The sequence below is a fragment of the Cydia strobilella genome, chromosome Z (assembly GCF_947568885.1).
Source record: "Cydia strobilella chromosome Z, ilCydStro3.1, whole genome shotgun sequence".
NCBI lineage: Eukaryota > Metazoa > Arthropoda > Insecta > Lepidoptera > Tortricidae > Cydia > Cydia strobilella.
The window spans coordinates 43,376,624-43,393,635 of NC_086068.1; the positions used below are offsets into that span (position 1 = coordinate 43,376,624).

Consider the following 17,012-nt stretch of genomic DNA (forward strand, 5'->3'; position numbering starts at 1 on the left):
CGGACCCGGAAATGCTACTAGAAAAGTGGGTGGTTTTACCTCCATTTCTACACCTATTTCTTGCATACATTAATGACCTGCCTAAAGCCGTTAACTACCCAATGGTATTGTTTGCCGATGATAGCACAATTATATTTACGGAGACAGACATGCAGGTCCATCAGGACAATATCAATCAAGCCCTACATAGTATTATTGATTGGCTTAATAAGAATAACCTACATGTAAATCTTGAAAAAACTAATTTTATGAACTTTAATTTGCGGACCAAAAATACACCTAATCTAGTTGTTACTTACCAAGACCAAATAATTAATGAAACTGACTCTACAAATTTTTTAGGTTTAAGCTTAGATAGTAGTCTGACATGGAAAAATCAAATTGACATTATATGTACAAAACTTAATCAATTTAGTTATGCATTGTATAATTTAAGGAAAGTAGTTCAATCAATCAGCTGTACTGACAGTCTATCATGCATATGTAACGGCTACTTTAAGGTATGGGATAATGTTTTGGGGAAATGCCACTGATCGTGAAGCGGTTTTTATGAGTCAAAAGAAATGTCTACGATCAGTATGCGGTATTACAACCATGGATTCATGTAAACCTCATTTTATAGAATTAAAAATACTGACAGTCCCTTGTTTATATGTGTATGAAATAGCAACCTATGTCAAATGTAATATGAATAAATTTACAAAATACAATAGCCTGCGTCATCAGGAAAAAATTAATTATAAGTCATCCAGAACCGCCTTTGTGTCTAAAAGCATAATTGGTATGACGCCCCGAATATTTAATAACTTACCATTAAGCATCCTAAAACTAGAAAACATTAAAGAATTTAAAACTGCATTGTATACCTTTTTAGCCTCTAAGGCATATTATACTATTCAAGAATATCTCAATGATATACATTTGTAATAGAGTAGGTATAAGTAATTTGAGCATGCAATACATATGACATTTTAAATATTTGCATTTCTTTGTGACAAAACATGTATAGTATAGTAGTTTTGATATCGCAAGTTAAAAATATTTGTAACCGTTTGAAAGATGTATACAATATAACATAATATGATGCATGGTCATTATAAGCAATGTATTAGGGATAGCTTTAAGCCATAGTAATTAAGTTAGATTTAAGTTATATTGCATTGCCCTACAGGGTTTCATAGCTGAACCAATAAATGTACCAACTTGTATACCTATGACAGCAATAAACACACTGATTACTGATTACTGATTACATTATTAGGCAATATTATAATAATTAGGCAATTAGGCAAAATTAGTCAAAAGATGGATTGGGATAATTACGCAAAATATGCTGTCTATTTAATTTCATTGTCTGGAATCTAAGAGTGCACCATCAACAATAAGTAAACTTTCAGCGGCATCCCCCATTGAAGTCGGTTTTTTTTTTCTTAAAAATTATTGCCTATTTTCTTGACTAACTTCTAAACTATTTATCTTAAAATTTTAAAAAAATATACTTGAGATTCTCACAATAAGCTCTTTCATTTGATATGTAACACGATATAGTTTGACAAACTTTATTTTTAATATTCTCATTTACCAGTGTCCCCCGTGTTTAAAATTAATTTGTTTACGTTACATGTCCATCTTTGGGTCACAAACTTACATATGTGTACCAAATTTCAACTTAATTGGTCCAGTAGTTTCGAAAAAAATAGGCTGTGACAGACGGACAGACAGACAGACGGACAGACAGACAGACAGACAGACGCACGAGTCATCCTATAAGGGTTCCGTTTCTTCCTTTTGAGGTACGGAACCCTAAAAAAGAAAAGTTAATTGTTAAACTAGATTAAACATTACTATTATGGTCCCATTACTGAGTCATTTGATCTACATTATACATCTGTAAAATTTAAAATAGAGTAATGTGACTGAATATACTATTAGTTAAAAATATACTATTAGTCAAACGGTCAAATAACTCGTGCAGAATAACCCGCCAGACCGGGCGCCTGCTGCCTGTGCGGCGTAGACTGGCGCTGCTCGACAAATCACCGCGCGTAATCGGCCCTGCATTCTATGAACGCCTACCCGCTAGTCTCAGAAACGAAACCTCTGATGATATTTTTGGACGCCGACTCAAAGAAATGTTATTAACAAAGTCGCTGTATTCTGTTAAAGAATACACAAACTTGAAACGCGATTAAAATGTATAATATTTTTTCTATAATAATTTAATCTGACATTGTTATTTTTATGTTCTATTGTTGTTTTTTATTTCTTATTGTTTTAGTTACTTTGTTAATTAGAATTTTATTTTAATTTGACTTTGCAATACTATTATTAATTCTGACATTATATTAACTAGGGTGCCCTAGCAATATATATATTTTGACCGCTTATTTATACTCTGAAGAGATAATTTTTGACATTGTGTTTAGTATTACTTTCTGACATTTTATCTCACTGTTTTTGACTTTTAATTTTTTATTTTGTTATGATTTGTTTGTTTTTATTTATTTTTTAATTATTTTACTGAATTATTATTTTATTCAATTTGACGACCTTTTTGTGAGTTCATGTTATTTAGATACATTGTGACATTGTTAAATATTATGTAATTCCCAATAAGAAATAAATTAATCTAATCTAATCTAACATATTTACATACCTATACGGAAGTGGAACTTTTCTTACTAGAACGGTCAATCTATTTCACATACCGCGAAAACTTCTTTGGATATCCTGTTGATTTGTCCCGACGAAAGTGTTTATATTGGAATTGTTCAGGGCTGCATCCCTCCAATTCCATTACCGGCGCGATGTTGAAAAGGTCGGAAATGAGTTTAAACTCGCGCCATATCCCAAATGTTTTTGATTTATACCAGTTTCTTACGCTGAATACAGCTTGAATGTTTTCGGCAAGAAAGTTCTGAAGAATAAGTTTAGCGGGATCATTAGGGAGATTTACATAAGGAGCCGCGTGTGCGAATCGTGCCAACTTTTCGATGGGTGATTATAAGTTCTAATTTATTAAGGGCTCGTTACCGGCAAACGATACAACGCGGGACGGAATCACGACTTCGAAGATAATTACAACAACTTCGTAATTACCTACGCTACGCCTTATGAATACAAATATTTTGTTAAATACCTATTAAACGTTTTGGATAATTAACAATTATCAGTTTCCACCATTTATAGAACAGGGCGCGTTTGGTACATGCAGTTGAAAGGCTAAATGCATACAGGGATGTAAATACAGGCTGATTTTGTTTAGTGAACATACTCTCAGAGCTGAATATGTTAGTCAACTTTATAGGGCAAACCCGAAAACGATTCAATTTAGGCTCCCTTTAGGGCTCCATCTTGATATCTTCTGCTTTTTAAAGGTTTTTAAACTAATTCTTACCTTAGCACGTTGGACATTGCTAGCCGATGTTCGTAATTTTTTGGCTACATCCCTAACATACGAGTATTTTTTTTCAGCGGAACACTTGAGGAATCCTACGGTCCAATTTTAGATCCATAGGCCTCCTTATCCGACCACTTCTTGGTGCATCGAAAAAGGTGAATCCTCACTATACTTTCGAATAGCCTTACGCACGGATCCGATGTTAATACTGCATATTTTGCCAACTCTGAGCGTGATGTTAGGAATCGTTCACAAAATATTTTCACTTTTCTGTTGAATTACCTCGCATTTCACGTATTTTGCACACAAACTTTACGACGAATGTAAATAATTATAGATAAATAAGTAACTGACGATTTCATATTTTTTTTTCTAGTTAGTACTTATTGTGAATCCAAAAAGCAGCATTGCAAAGTTATTGTGCTTATACTTTCTGGAACACCCTATAACGCCTGAATCTATTCATTATTTTAATTAATGTGCTTAAAAAAACCAATGGGTTGCACTCCGGGAGTGCCGGCAGAAGTGAAAACATGAATATTGTATTTTACCACAAAAATGATAGTACTTTTATACTGATAATTAAAGCATATCGTGCAAAATTATCCCCTAACCATTCCAAAATATCAATCACTTCAACAATATTCTTTTATTCATTATCGTACACAAACATAACAATTTATATTACATTAAAAATTTACCACTTCAGAACTATTACAATTATTTAACATTAAAAAGTTTATCTCTCAGAAAAATCAACTTCCATCCATAATTTCGATCAGGACACGTGTCCGTCTTACGAATTTTCAATCTGTCGGTCACGTGACCTGTCGCGAAATCTGTCGCGAGTTTAACATTTTTTCCCATCACAAAAGTGCACAGCAGCGCCGCTAAAGAAGTTTTCACTTCAAAAATTATTATGTCGATTCGTGTTTTACTAAACTGCTCTGAACCTGATAAAACAATTAAACAATTTTACCGGTACAGGTTTAAAATTAAAATAGAAGAATTTAGAAAAAAGTTAGGTAGTAGTAGTATTTATTGATGTTGGTAGAGTGTAATGGATGATGTAATGTCTAGTCGTGGTCGAGGACTGTTCTGCGCAGCGAACAATTGCAATTGCACTGATCGTGATTTATATCGGCGCTGGAGTACGGAGGGTAGGGTAACTGATAGGGGCACTGACACGATCAATGACGGACAGCCTCCGACCCGACGACTGCAGCCAGGCGCGTGCGCGTGCCGCGTGCCGCGTGCCGCGTGCCGCGTGCCGCGTGCCGATCGACAAGACATCGCTCGGTTTACACCATGTTCAAACATATAACTTAAATAAAAATGTGATTTCCAACTGAAGTCGTTGTCAGTTTCGGATTTTACATTACGATTACATCCGGTTTATGATTTAAGTATTTTTCAGCTACTGTTCTTTGTACTGTCAAAGGAAAGAAATACGTGACAACTAAACGTAAATATACCTAATGTACGCCTTGCATAATAATAATAGGTATAGAGTTCCTGCGGTTTTTAACTGAGTATGATTTTGTGCTAACCACTCAGCTAGCAGATTTAAAGTATCAGATCAGGAGTCTTAGCACGGTACGCTTATCACCATGCCTGTCACGTTCTAACAAGTATGTGAGTGCGAAAGTGACGGACTTAGTGATAGGGGAAACCATGCTGCGCGGGCAGATATACTTAATGTAATTTAACGTAATTAAGATATACATATAGTTTGATATCTTAAAGCAGGGGTCGCCAATGAGTTTCTTCATGGGATATTTTAAAAAAAACACCTTCGCAGTCCGTTTCTACTTGACTTTATTAAATAAGCAAAAAAATAAAATATAGGTCGGCGGTCCGGATCCAGACCGCGGTCCGATATTTGGTGACCCCTGCGTAGAGGATCGTTCTAGAATTTATTGTAATATGTATAAAGTAATGGCCAGGATCACCTAATATACAGGGTGATCAATCCAAATGGGTCAGTAGAGAGTAGTCAGAAACTGTGAGAGATAGCGACATCTGTTCTTAGGAACCATGGCGCCGATTTTAGATTTAATAATAATGACAATCAAACTTTTTTTTAACTCTCATACATAACCGGGAATCGAACCTCTTCAATATTATTTATGTAATCGCATGTAGTATTTGTTTGTATAATTGATCCTGGAATAAGTTTCTTGGGCTTACCGTGGGACTTACTCAATTTGTGTAAGAATGTTCCCTATAAATAATATTAATAATATTTATTTATTTATTATTAAGAGGTACTTATCTTATAGAACTGTTTATTGTATTTTTTTTTTCAAAATTTTAGACCCAGTAGTTTAGGAGATAAAGGGGGTGGGGAATGGTAATTTTTTGCCTATTTTCTTAAATAATTTCAAAACTAATTATTTTACAATTACAAAAATATATATTTGAGATTCTCAAAGTGAGCTCTTTCATTTGATATATAACATGATATAGTTTGAAAAACTTTTTTTAATTTTCTCATTTGCCCCCCAAAAGTGGCCCCCATGATTAAAATATATTTGTTTGCGTTACATGTCCGTCTTTGGGTCACAAACTTACATATGTGTACCAAATTTGAACGTAATTGGTCTAGTAGGTTCGGGCTGTGACAGACGGACAGACAGACAGACGCACGAGTGATCCTATAAGGGTTCCGTTTTTTCCTTTTGAGGTACGGAACCCTAAAAATATTAACTTTAGAGCATTCCTGAGAGGAAATATTAACTTTAGGTCACCCTGTATAATCATGTATATAATAAAAATATATATGTATAGGTATGTTATACTCCTACATGTTCTGGTCATGCTTTCAATAAACAGAAGTCAAACGTTAACGTAACAAGAGGTCTTGTAAAAATATATGTGCGGCTTTTCAAGGACATTTCGATTTGTGTTTGAAATTTATTAGCGGTAGTCGCAACTGGCAGGGTGAAGCGCTATTATTTATTTCCAAACTGGCCATTACTCCGGTCGGAGCAATTCTGTTAAAAGCCGCCGGTGAATGATGCTCTGGTTGAGGATCTTTAAATGCCCCCATGCATATTGACTGCCGACGAACGAAACACTTTTTCGTACGGTTGAATAAGTACGTTATGTAAGATTTGACAAATAGTTGCGCAATTACTGCATAAAGAAATTTATACAAAACTCAGAGTTTATTAGCCTTATGGATTCTCTCCCACTTAACTATGGCGGTGCTCGTCTCGTTTTGTTGGTGCACTCTTAATTCTTGGGATAATTTGCTTTATAACAAGGAAGGTTTGTATACGTTTTACTTACAAACTCAACGATTTCGAGTTGTAAGTGTAAATATTGTGGGTGTAAGTACCTTTTAGGAGATGGGTCCATAATTATTTAATCCGCTTTGCAGTCCACATTTTTAAGGGGTTTATACAAAGTAACGTTATTTATAAAGTATACGTTCGATTCCTGTTCGATACATGACAGCTAAAATGTTTACTTATTATAAAATCAGGTGTCTGTTAAACCCTATACTTATAGGTATATGTAGGTTAGCTACGTGAGAATACGTTTAAAAATTAGATATTAGCCAGGGATGAAAAGCTGATCGAAAAAGTTGATTGGCGGTATTGGATACACATTTTGGACCTAAGCTTTATAGCTATTCAATTTATAAGTTTATGCAATAATATAGCTATTCTCAACGAATGGAGCGCCCACAGTCCATTGCCAGACTCAGGGGCTGACATGGCCGAAATTTGGGCACGCTCGAAATCGTCCAGACCACCCTGGATAAGTGTATTATGGGATGTACTTGGAAGTAATACTTTAGGTCCGAAACGTGTCACTTTCAAACAGCTTCATAGATAAACAATGAGCTACTTTTAGAGCATGAGAAATAAAAAGAAAATGTAAATAGATATTTACTTATCTATTATCTGAAATTGTAATAGTTGACCTAACCCCTAAATAGCTAATTATACCTAAATTTTTAATTCTTGTTATAGGTGGCGATGAAAATGATCGAGCAATTTGCAAAACTAGTCTGCCAGGCGATGCCAATATTAACGACATGAACCTTACAATTCCAGTTATAACAAACGTAGCCTAACAAAGAATTTTACTCTTGGTCTAAGTCAACATCATGAACTTAAAAGTCATCCCCCTTCTCCTAACCTGGAATTTTATTTTTATATCAGCGACACGAGATTCTTTCGAAGACGAGGAAACGGCTAGAGCGCGAGAAATACGCAATAGAGAGAACAACCGCAACAGAACCACCTTTAATGGAACCCTCACGGATCTGCCCGAAAGGCGAAACTTGAGGCATAGAAATAGTTCAAAATTCCGGGGCCACAGGCGCAGGGCCTGGGACCGCGAGTATAATGTTAGGAGAGACAGAAGGAAAGGGCCAGATGCGCACTCCTCCGATGAGGCAGCATCCAACAAAACCACCGACCTTTTTCAGAAAAAAGATGAAAAGCCGCGTAAAAGCGACAAGCAATTGAATAAAAACAATAATATGGATAAATCTTTTGGAGGAAAGAAGCCTCTTAGCCAAAGTAAAATGCAAGAGAGGAATCATCAAGTACCGCTTAAAGACAACAGCACGCGAGCCAAGGGGAGGGTGAGCAACAAGTGGCAGAGCGGCGGGTACATTCCGTTCCCGCAGCCGCGGGAACGAAAGCCCAACATCATCATGGTGCTGACGGACGACCAGGACGTGGAGCTGGGCAGTCTAAACTTCATGCCGCGGACTATGAAGGCCATCAGGAGTGCGGGGGCCGAGTTCCGCCATGCCTACACCACTACGCCCATGTGCTGCCCCTCCAGGTAACACAATAGTTTAGTGCACACGTACTATCTGCCTACTCACTTTTTATCAGACTTTCTATTTTTTTTAAATCTTTCACCGTGTATAACAGCTTTAACAGGCCCGGTTTCCCTGACTATACTAATGGAGACTAAAATTAATGATGATTTCGTTCTGCTAGCCGACAATGTAAAATCATGGTCCAATATTATCTCGTTGCGGAAACCCATTCAAGCTCTTACGCGGCCGATCGTGTTTTATCATTAGTTTTATCTTACGTATTCAAGTTTTACTTCTCGGTGAGTTATTACTGGCCTTGTCTATATGTAGGGTAGAGCGGAGCATGTTGAGCACATTTGAGTTCAAACCTACTGAAGTAGATAAAACATTTACTTGATGGGACAAAACTTGATCAGAAAAAATATTGTTTTACGTAGTTATTTAATAAACAGCAAAATGTTCCCTGATAACAAAAATCACATATGCTCAACTTGCCTCGATAGTGAGGTAAGTTGAACATTGGTATGGGGTAAGTTGAGCAATAAAATATATAAAAAATAAACTTTTCAGATTAATTTTTGAATGTTGTTTGAGTTACGTATTTCTGCACAATTATTGATAAGCGATATTCATTACTACTAAAAAACGTTTTTCGGCGTTTTCTGTTCCATATATAACAATAAACACCAGCTCCATCATATTCATTAATAAATTTTATTGATCAACTAGCCCCATCACAATTGTACAACTAGCTCCATTCCACGTGCTTTTAGTAAATGTTAGGTTATAATAAAATGAGTAATACTTACGTTAACATATTAAAACACAATAGACAAGTAAATTTACTAAGTAGGTATGAATGCTTACCTGCCTGAAACATCTGTTCTTGCAATTTTAGAAGAAACATATTACAGTATTTTTTACTTTTGAGTCTGAATAAATAAAACGCGAATTTTTTCAGGATGGTACACATTTTCCAAGATGGCTGCGATTCCTCGAGGTCCCCAAATGTCAAATGTTGTAGGCATAAAAAGGGGCATTTAATTTTTATAAATACCAAATTTCAGGACTGTTCCAGAGATTTCGAGGTTTGTCCTATTCCGATTGTGCTAAACTTACACGCACGTCGCACAATCATACGTAAACAGACATACACCCAGAATAAATTCGGTCAGCAAAATCCTAGCCACTTGGTTTAGTAAATACCTAATCTAGGACACGTTTCAAACTACCCAAAAATCAGCATCTTAAAAGTGCGAGCTCGCCGAAAGCATAGATTGGCTACGTAGTTTACAACAATATATGTAATTTATTTTATTATTTGCTGTTAACAAGTAACAACGTAACAACGCCATCTTTTTCTATTTTGTCCGAATTTATAAGTTTGTAGTATGTAATGGTAGTTAACTTTTGTAACATTAGATGGAGCTTTACTTTCACGTGCGCCGCGAAGCTCTTCCATGTGTGCGTGCTTGCGGGAGGAAAGAAGCTGCGGGCGTGGCTTACGAACCGGCATTCGCGGCTGCAGTAGGCCTGTAATTATTTCCGATGTTTGTCAATTGTTTCATAAATTAGGGTTATCGTTTTTTTGCTCACCAGTTGGCGCCTCTGTTGATGGTGGTCCAAAAGACTAAAGAACAGTTGTCAGTCATTGAAGTGACAAGTGACATTTTACATTTCGAACTTTGCGAAGACCACCATCTACACTAGCACCCCTAGCGGCGAATTCATACGCGTTAGCCCTCATTATGCAGCAAGAAATATCTGAGAGAAAGATCAAGTTGGTAAGCATGCGGTTGGTTTGCAAACAACTAGGGCATAAATTATATCGTGCTACTGACGCTGATCTACATAATTTGTAGACATGTTTACTGTAATTGCTCATTGAATGATCAATCAGACAAAAAAAGTACCTGTGATATGTAACTGTGTACATACTTACAGCTAAAGGCACATTAACTAAAAATAAAACCGGGAAATGTATTAAAAATATTTAAAATGTTCAAAATTATATTCTAATAATCCAACCTAAATATATGTACAAGCCCCACTGCTGGCCTCCACCTTCGAGCAGGCATGGGATTGTGCTATGTTCCTCACGCCGCTGGGGACTTCAGCGAGTTGGGGACTTGACACCTTTGAATTTATTCGAGGATGTATACAGGGTTTCTTCACCGAAAAGTTAATGATAACTCATCATCATCTTCCTGGCGTTGTCCCGGCTTATTGTCACGGCTCATCGTGGCCTAGGGTCCTCTTGGCAACTCATCTTAAGAGTACGCACTAGTCTTTACGAAAGCGACTGCCACCTGACTGGTAAATATTGATGATATTCCGTACATAAGTTCCGAAGACCCATTGATACGAGCCAGAATTCGAACCTTCGGATAGAAAATCGCAAAAATAATAAAAACGTTGCAAATATTTGTTATAATTATTAATAATGTACCTAATGATTATTTATTTTTGATTTAATATTGAACATGACAGAAATGAAAAGATAGTGTTGTTTTGGGGCAGGAGCTCGCTGCTGACCGGCGTGTACGTGCACAACCACGACGTGTACACCAACAACGACAACTGCTCGTCGCCCATGTGGCAGGCCAAACACGAGACCAAGACCTTTGCCACCTACCTCTCCAACGCGGGCTATCGCACGGGTAAGTTCACTATAACACCTCACTTCTTTTCATGGGCGTCGCCAAGGGGGGGAAAGGGGGGGGGGGGGCAGCTGCAACCTAAATGAGAACAACATTTCTAACCAAATGTATGCCCCTACCCCTCCCCTTGAACCCCCTACATGAACTTTTTGAATGAAATACATTGCTGCCAATTTAAGGATAGTTTATATTTTTTATTATGATTGGCAAGTATACAGTCAATTATAAACAAATTTCTCCATAGACACGCCTTGTTGTTTTCATATTTACCGTTCCCCCCCCTAGTTACGCCACTACTGTTACGGTGTAACAGGAGCAATAAATTAAACTGGAGGCTGTACGCCTCAAACTGACCAACATTTGTTCAGCAACTTATTAAAATTATGAAATTTTTAGATTGTACCTTTTTCATACTAATTAAATATTATTTTCAATGTACGCTGCCATCTGTGTGTTTGACGTTGCTTGTCACCCTTTAAACATAACAAATTTTGCAAAACATTGCGTCTTAGTTAAAGTGTAATGAAAATCAAAACACAAGTTATTTTTAAAAGTGGCTGAACAAATGTTGGTCAGTTTGAGGAGTACAGCCTACAGTTTAATTTAATGCTCCTGTTACAGGAAACACACGATATAAGGTGCTAACAAATTAGTCACGGATATTTTAAGAGATAATACATTACATTAAAACAATAGGCAAGATGACAGATTTTGATAAACTGTCCTATACTGTTAAGAAATATAAATTATTTACTATGAATAACATATTTCTGCATTTAATAAAAGTTTAGTAGGCAAAAACTACATTTTAGTTTTTAGATTTAAAATTCGCTCCAAAACGCTTGTAAGTGTCATGGCGTCCCTAGTGTGTGACGTCAAGTTCATATAAACAAAACGCACGTTCTAGGCGATTCTTAGAAGCTTATTAAATAATTTGTATATTTCGTATTATTAAATATGAATACCAAAGTGTATAAATGTTGTGCGGTTCCTCAGTGTAATAATACATCAATAACAACTCCTAACAAGTTATTTGTGCATGTTCCACACAATAAAACAACACGAAACAAGTAGCTTAAACTTGCAAGGCGAGACAATGGCCGTATTGCCTAAGACTCATCTTTATTTTTGCGGAGATCATTTCGATGTATTTAATTTATTTTTTAGTTTTTATACCTAACAGTATCTATCTTCTTGGAGGCGTAACTTTAATGTAAAAGTTGCATCAGAGTAGGATTTTGAGGTTAGGTTTCAAATTGTCCCAGTGTTGTCTTTAATAGATAATGACAAATTCTAATATTAACCTGCTATGGAATACACATAAAAAGCGATTTTACAGGATTTGGATTTAGTTAATTACTTAAATTAGTATGATATTTATTTAATTATAAATATGGTTTATTGTACTTACAAGGAACTTTTGACATTTCTAAATTCTCTCCAAGCATCATCACATCGATTCTAGGCAAATTAGCACTGTTTGCCTTAGTAAATCCTTGTTCCATGATTCAAGTTATTATTAATAGTAAATATTCGGTTTAAACTACTTAAATTGAATTCGTGAATCGTAAATAAAATAGCAGGAGTACCATAGGAGAACCAGTACTTTCAGTACTTTGGATATTTGTTTACATGAACGTGACGTCCTTGCGTATTTTGTAATTTTATTTTAACAAAACATTTACCAATCTCGCCAAATATAAAAAAATAAATGCGTTTATCGTATTTTACGACTAGTTTCATTAAAAAAATATAATATTTTAGTGACTTTTAATTACTGTCATCATGCCTATTAACTTTTAACTGTAATTAAGGAACCTTTGTATATCATTTTTTGTTTTCATTTACCGAACAAAAAAAGTTATAATTAATTTTTAAAATAATCACCCCTATTATGTTCCTATCAAGATGTAATCACCACTGTCTGTCATGTCACGTCAAAAGTTGTTTTTCTTAAATGTCATTATGATTCGGCGGGAAAACTGTAAGTTATTAAATATTAGCGTCTGCCCACGGCTCTGCCCGCGTGGACAAAAAACTGTCCTGCTGTGCTATTCCATACTAATAACCTATCTCATCTCTGTGCCTAATTTCATCCAGATCAGTTAAACTGTTTGGGCCTGACGTGATAGTGTAACAAACATCCATCCACCCATACAAACTTTCACATTTAATAATAATTAGGTTAGATATTTAACGAATGCTAACCTACCTAATTAACAAGTCTCAGTAATTTAAAAAGCAAGCACAGACATAAGAAAACTTTTATTAGCATAAACAGTTTATAAAAAAGTGAATGATGAATAATTTCTGCACTGTTACTTTTGTATAAGTGTGTTAATATTACGTAAATTGCAAGTGTAATTGGTGTAAACCGTTCTTGTAAATAAATAAAATAATAATAAAATAATAATAAAAAATTGTTGAAAATGGTGACCCTGGTTTTCAATGCACCTTATATATGTAAGTCTATTTAATTATAGTATGTTTATGTAAGTTTATTTTCGTTAGATGAAGAGATCCATTAGGAATCGAATCCAGGTAACTAATCAAATCTTATAGGCATACTTATATCGGTTTTAGTATTTTAATCAACAAACCATGAAGCACTTTCATCCAAAACAGTACCATTTGATGAAGTGGAACTACTGATGATGACCAGAACGGGACTCTTTAACAACGATTGAAATATATTTTGACGATTTAAGTCCTCTTCGTTATATTTGTTAAGCACATAAGTAAGTTCTGAAGAAATATTTGTGTTAAGGTCTAGTTCTGATGATGGGTTCCATGAGGTCCAACTCCTCAAATCTTGATAGCTTAGATCCAGACATTGAAACTTCAAACTTACCCAAAGTGCAAACATGTTTAGTGACAGTTTGGCCAGACAGATGAAGAAACATTAAAAATGGAAAACTAAAATTAATCTTTAAATAAAGTAAAACCGACTTCAAACGGGAAAAATAAAATATTATCTCGTTTTATATACGCTAGGAAACTAATACGTTTAAAGTCGGTGCCAAGCTAAATAGTTACAATACTGGCCGCTGGCTACTGGCTGGCTGGCTGGCTGGCTTGTAAATATCAAACTATACCAGGGTTGGCATTCGGTTTGACGGCAACTTGACGCTTTTAAGATTTGGCTTGGCACCGACTTCAAACGTACCAGTTCGCTAGCGCATATAAAACGAGATATGTAATATTTTATTTTTTCCCGTTTGAAGTTGGTTTTACTTTTTTTTTAAGATTATTTTTTTGTTTTAAGTTACCTATTCTGCTTTTTAGGGTTCCGTACCCAAAAGGGTAAGGGTAAAAACGGAACCCTATTACTAAGACTCCGCTGTCTGTCTGTAAAGTTGAAATTTTCACAGATGATGTATTTCTGTTGCCGCTATAACAACAAATCATAAAAACATAATAAAATAAATATTTAAGTACTCCTCTCCTTCCATACAACAAACGTGATTTTTTGCCTTTTATTGCGCAATGGTACGGAACCCTTCGTGCGTGAGCCCGACTCGCACTTGGCCGGTTTTTTTTGTTTAATACCTGCACCTACTACTGTTTCTGTTTAACCTGATGGTTGACTGCATTAGTTGCATTGTGCAATAGTTTAAAATAAATATTTGCATAAGATAGTGTACATGCAGGTTCATACAGTTTTTCACATAAGTAGGAATCAACTACCTCGTCGCATAGTGACATGCAAATTAATATGGTCTTAATCTATACATTATACATTAATTCATTATTGAGAATAACACTAATTAAAAAATCATAATAATAAAATGTGCATTACCACCATTCGGACCAATTATACAATAAAACCGGCCAAGTGCAAGTCGGACTCGCGCACGAAGGGTTCCGTACCATGACGCAAAAAATAGCATAAAAAATCACGTTTGTTGTATGGGAGCCCCACTTAAATATTTATTTTATTCTGTTTTTAGTTTTTGTTATTATAGCGGCAACAGAAATACCTTATTACGGTTCATGAGATACAGCCTGTTGACAGACAGACGGACAGCGGAGTGTTAGTATTAGGGTCCCGTTTTTACCCTTTGAGTACGGAACCCTAAAAACAAATATATAGGTCCCTACTTAGTCATGTTTTGGGAAATACACAATGTAATTTTCTTGCCTCGTATTCGAAATGAAAAATAGTGTTTAACTCGGGTGAAATTCTGACTCGAACATATTGGCGCTCTCACTTGGGTGGCTTTCATCCCTTGGTTAACAATCTAGAATTTATTATGAGTTCAAGTTACTTTCACTTTCATAAATGGTGGGTTCTAGGTACTAAATCTCATAAATCTTAATCTTAAAATGAAAATTTTCAAGACGTACTTAAATTTGGCATGCTTGTGATGGTATACTACATATCCACATCATATATTTTGCCATACAAAAAAGGAGAAAGGCAGCACGGTGGACCGTAAATCAATACCAGGACGTCGGCGCCGCCGCCAATCGACTTTAAACTGCACTATGAGTACGTACAGCGTCTTACAAGATTTGTTCTAAATTTCGTATTAGGCCGTGACGTGGGCGCACGTGGGTCGGCGGACGCGGACGTCGGCCATTTAAGCGAATCACGCCGGACTGTCCGCGCCGCACACCAACCGATGTAGATAGAAGTGTCCTCACTGGAATTTGGGGTGCGACTGATCGCTCATCCGGCTGTCGTCCTCGGCAGCTCGCTGGGCCCGTCATTAGGGCGCCCACCTTGTTAGGAAGTTGGCCGATTAGATACACTTTAAATAAAGGATTGAGCAAATGGGCATTATTGGATAATGACTAAAGCCGATCAATTGTTGACACTCGAAATGTTTATAATTTTATTTTTAACCCAAGTTGTTATAGGTACTTATAGCAATAGCCAGAAGGGTAGCCATTTGCCGCAACCATATTTTATATGTTTAACAGTTTAGGACCCATTGCGAAACCAGTCCCAAAACATGTTTATGATATAAAACATATTCAAGCCGTCCGAAGCGCAGGTTAACTCTAAGTACAACATTTACATAAGTGTTTTTCGTGTCAAGGAGCACGTGTCGACAATATATCACCGCTCTGTTAAGTGTCCATTTGGCTTGTAAATTTACACTCTGAATGAACGATCATAAATCCGCTCGTGCTTTCCCTTCCGGGTCAGGATGTGGGCGAAGGGCACCGCCTACGACTGCTGGATGGGCCCTAATACTCCTAATAGCAGAAAATGGTCTCGCACGCACGCGCCGGACCGACAGGCGCATCGCGCAAATAACCACTTCCGCTCGAAGTTGAAAGTGGAGCCATGTGGGCCGAGCGTTTCATCTTACCTTACCTACTATCTACTTACACTTTCCATTGGAATCATCTTTTTTAACCGACTTCCAAATCTCAAAAGGAGGAGTGTATCATCGGTTTTTTTTAAATGTTTGTTACTCCATACTCGTAACTCCGTCATTTCTGGACTGATTTTGAAAATTCTTTTTTTGATTGTAAGTATATACAGATTGGTCCCGTTTTTTTGAAAACGCAGTTCTGATGATGGGATCCATGAGGAATCGAGGGAACTCCTCAAATGCTAAAGGCATACATATAGTGATTTTAGTATTTTCATCAACAAATCAAGCATTTAGATTTAAAAAAGTAAAAATTCATGAAGTGGAACTGCTGATGATGATCAGAATGGAACTCTTCAACGACGCATAGTTCACGTTTGGCGATGTGTCCTCTTCGTTATGTTTGTTAAGCAAGTTAAGTTTTTAAGACACATTTTTGTCTAGCTCGAGTTCTGATAATGGGATCCATGAGGAATCGACGGAACTCCTCAAATCTTAAAGGGATACGTATAGAGATTAATATGGTATTTTCATCAGAAAATGATGCATTTAGATTAAAAACTGTCGCATTTGATTAAGTGGAACTGCCGATGATGAACCGAACGGAACTCTTCAACGACCAACGACGCATAGTACACGTTTGGCGATTTCAATTTCGACTTGGACTGGGACCCGGACACAGACCCGGACTCGGACCTGAAATCGGACCCGGAGAGGTATAACTGCGACCCTTACAGAAACGATATGCTACTAGATAAGTGGGTTAGGTTAGGTTTGAACTGCGGTCCTCACAGAACCGAACTGCTATCAGAGAAGTGGGTTAGGTTAGGTTAGAA

The 17,012-nt window shown here is 36.4% G+C and overlaps 3 protein-coding genes across 3 annotated transcripts in view; 1 reads left to right on the forward strand and 2 right to left on the reverse strand.

Moving 5' to 3' along the window:
* Positions 1-17,012, reverse strand: part of LOC134754971 (uncharacterized) — a 567,282-nt gene that overhangs the window by 323,107 nt on the left and 227,163 nt on the right.
* LOC134754964 (extracellular sulfatase SULF-1 homolog) overlaps positions 1-17,012 on the forward strand; it is a 116,374-nt gene that overhangs the window by 43,772 nt on the left and 55,590 nt on the right. The window contains exons 2-3 of the mRNA XM_063691458.1: positions 7,384-8,209; positions 10,710-10,849. Of these exons, the coding sequence (XP_063547528.1) occupies positions 7,521-8,209; positions 10,710-10,849 (829 nt within the window). The 5' untranslated portion in view covers positions 7,384-7,520. The remainder of the gene's footprint in view (positions 1-7,383; positions 8,210-10,709; positions 10,850-17,012) is intronic.
* The window catches only part of LOC134754951 (uncharacterized), a 533,971-nt gene that overhangs the window by 4,152 nt on the left and 512,807 nt on the right, over positions 1-17,012 (reverse strand). The gene's annotated exons all lie outside the window — the stretch shown is intronic.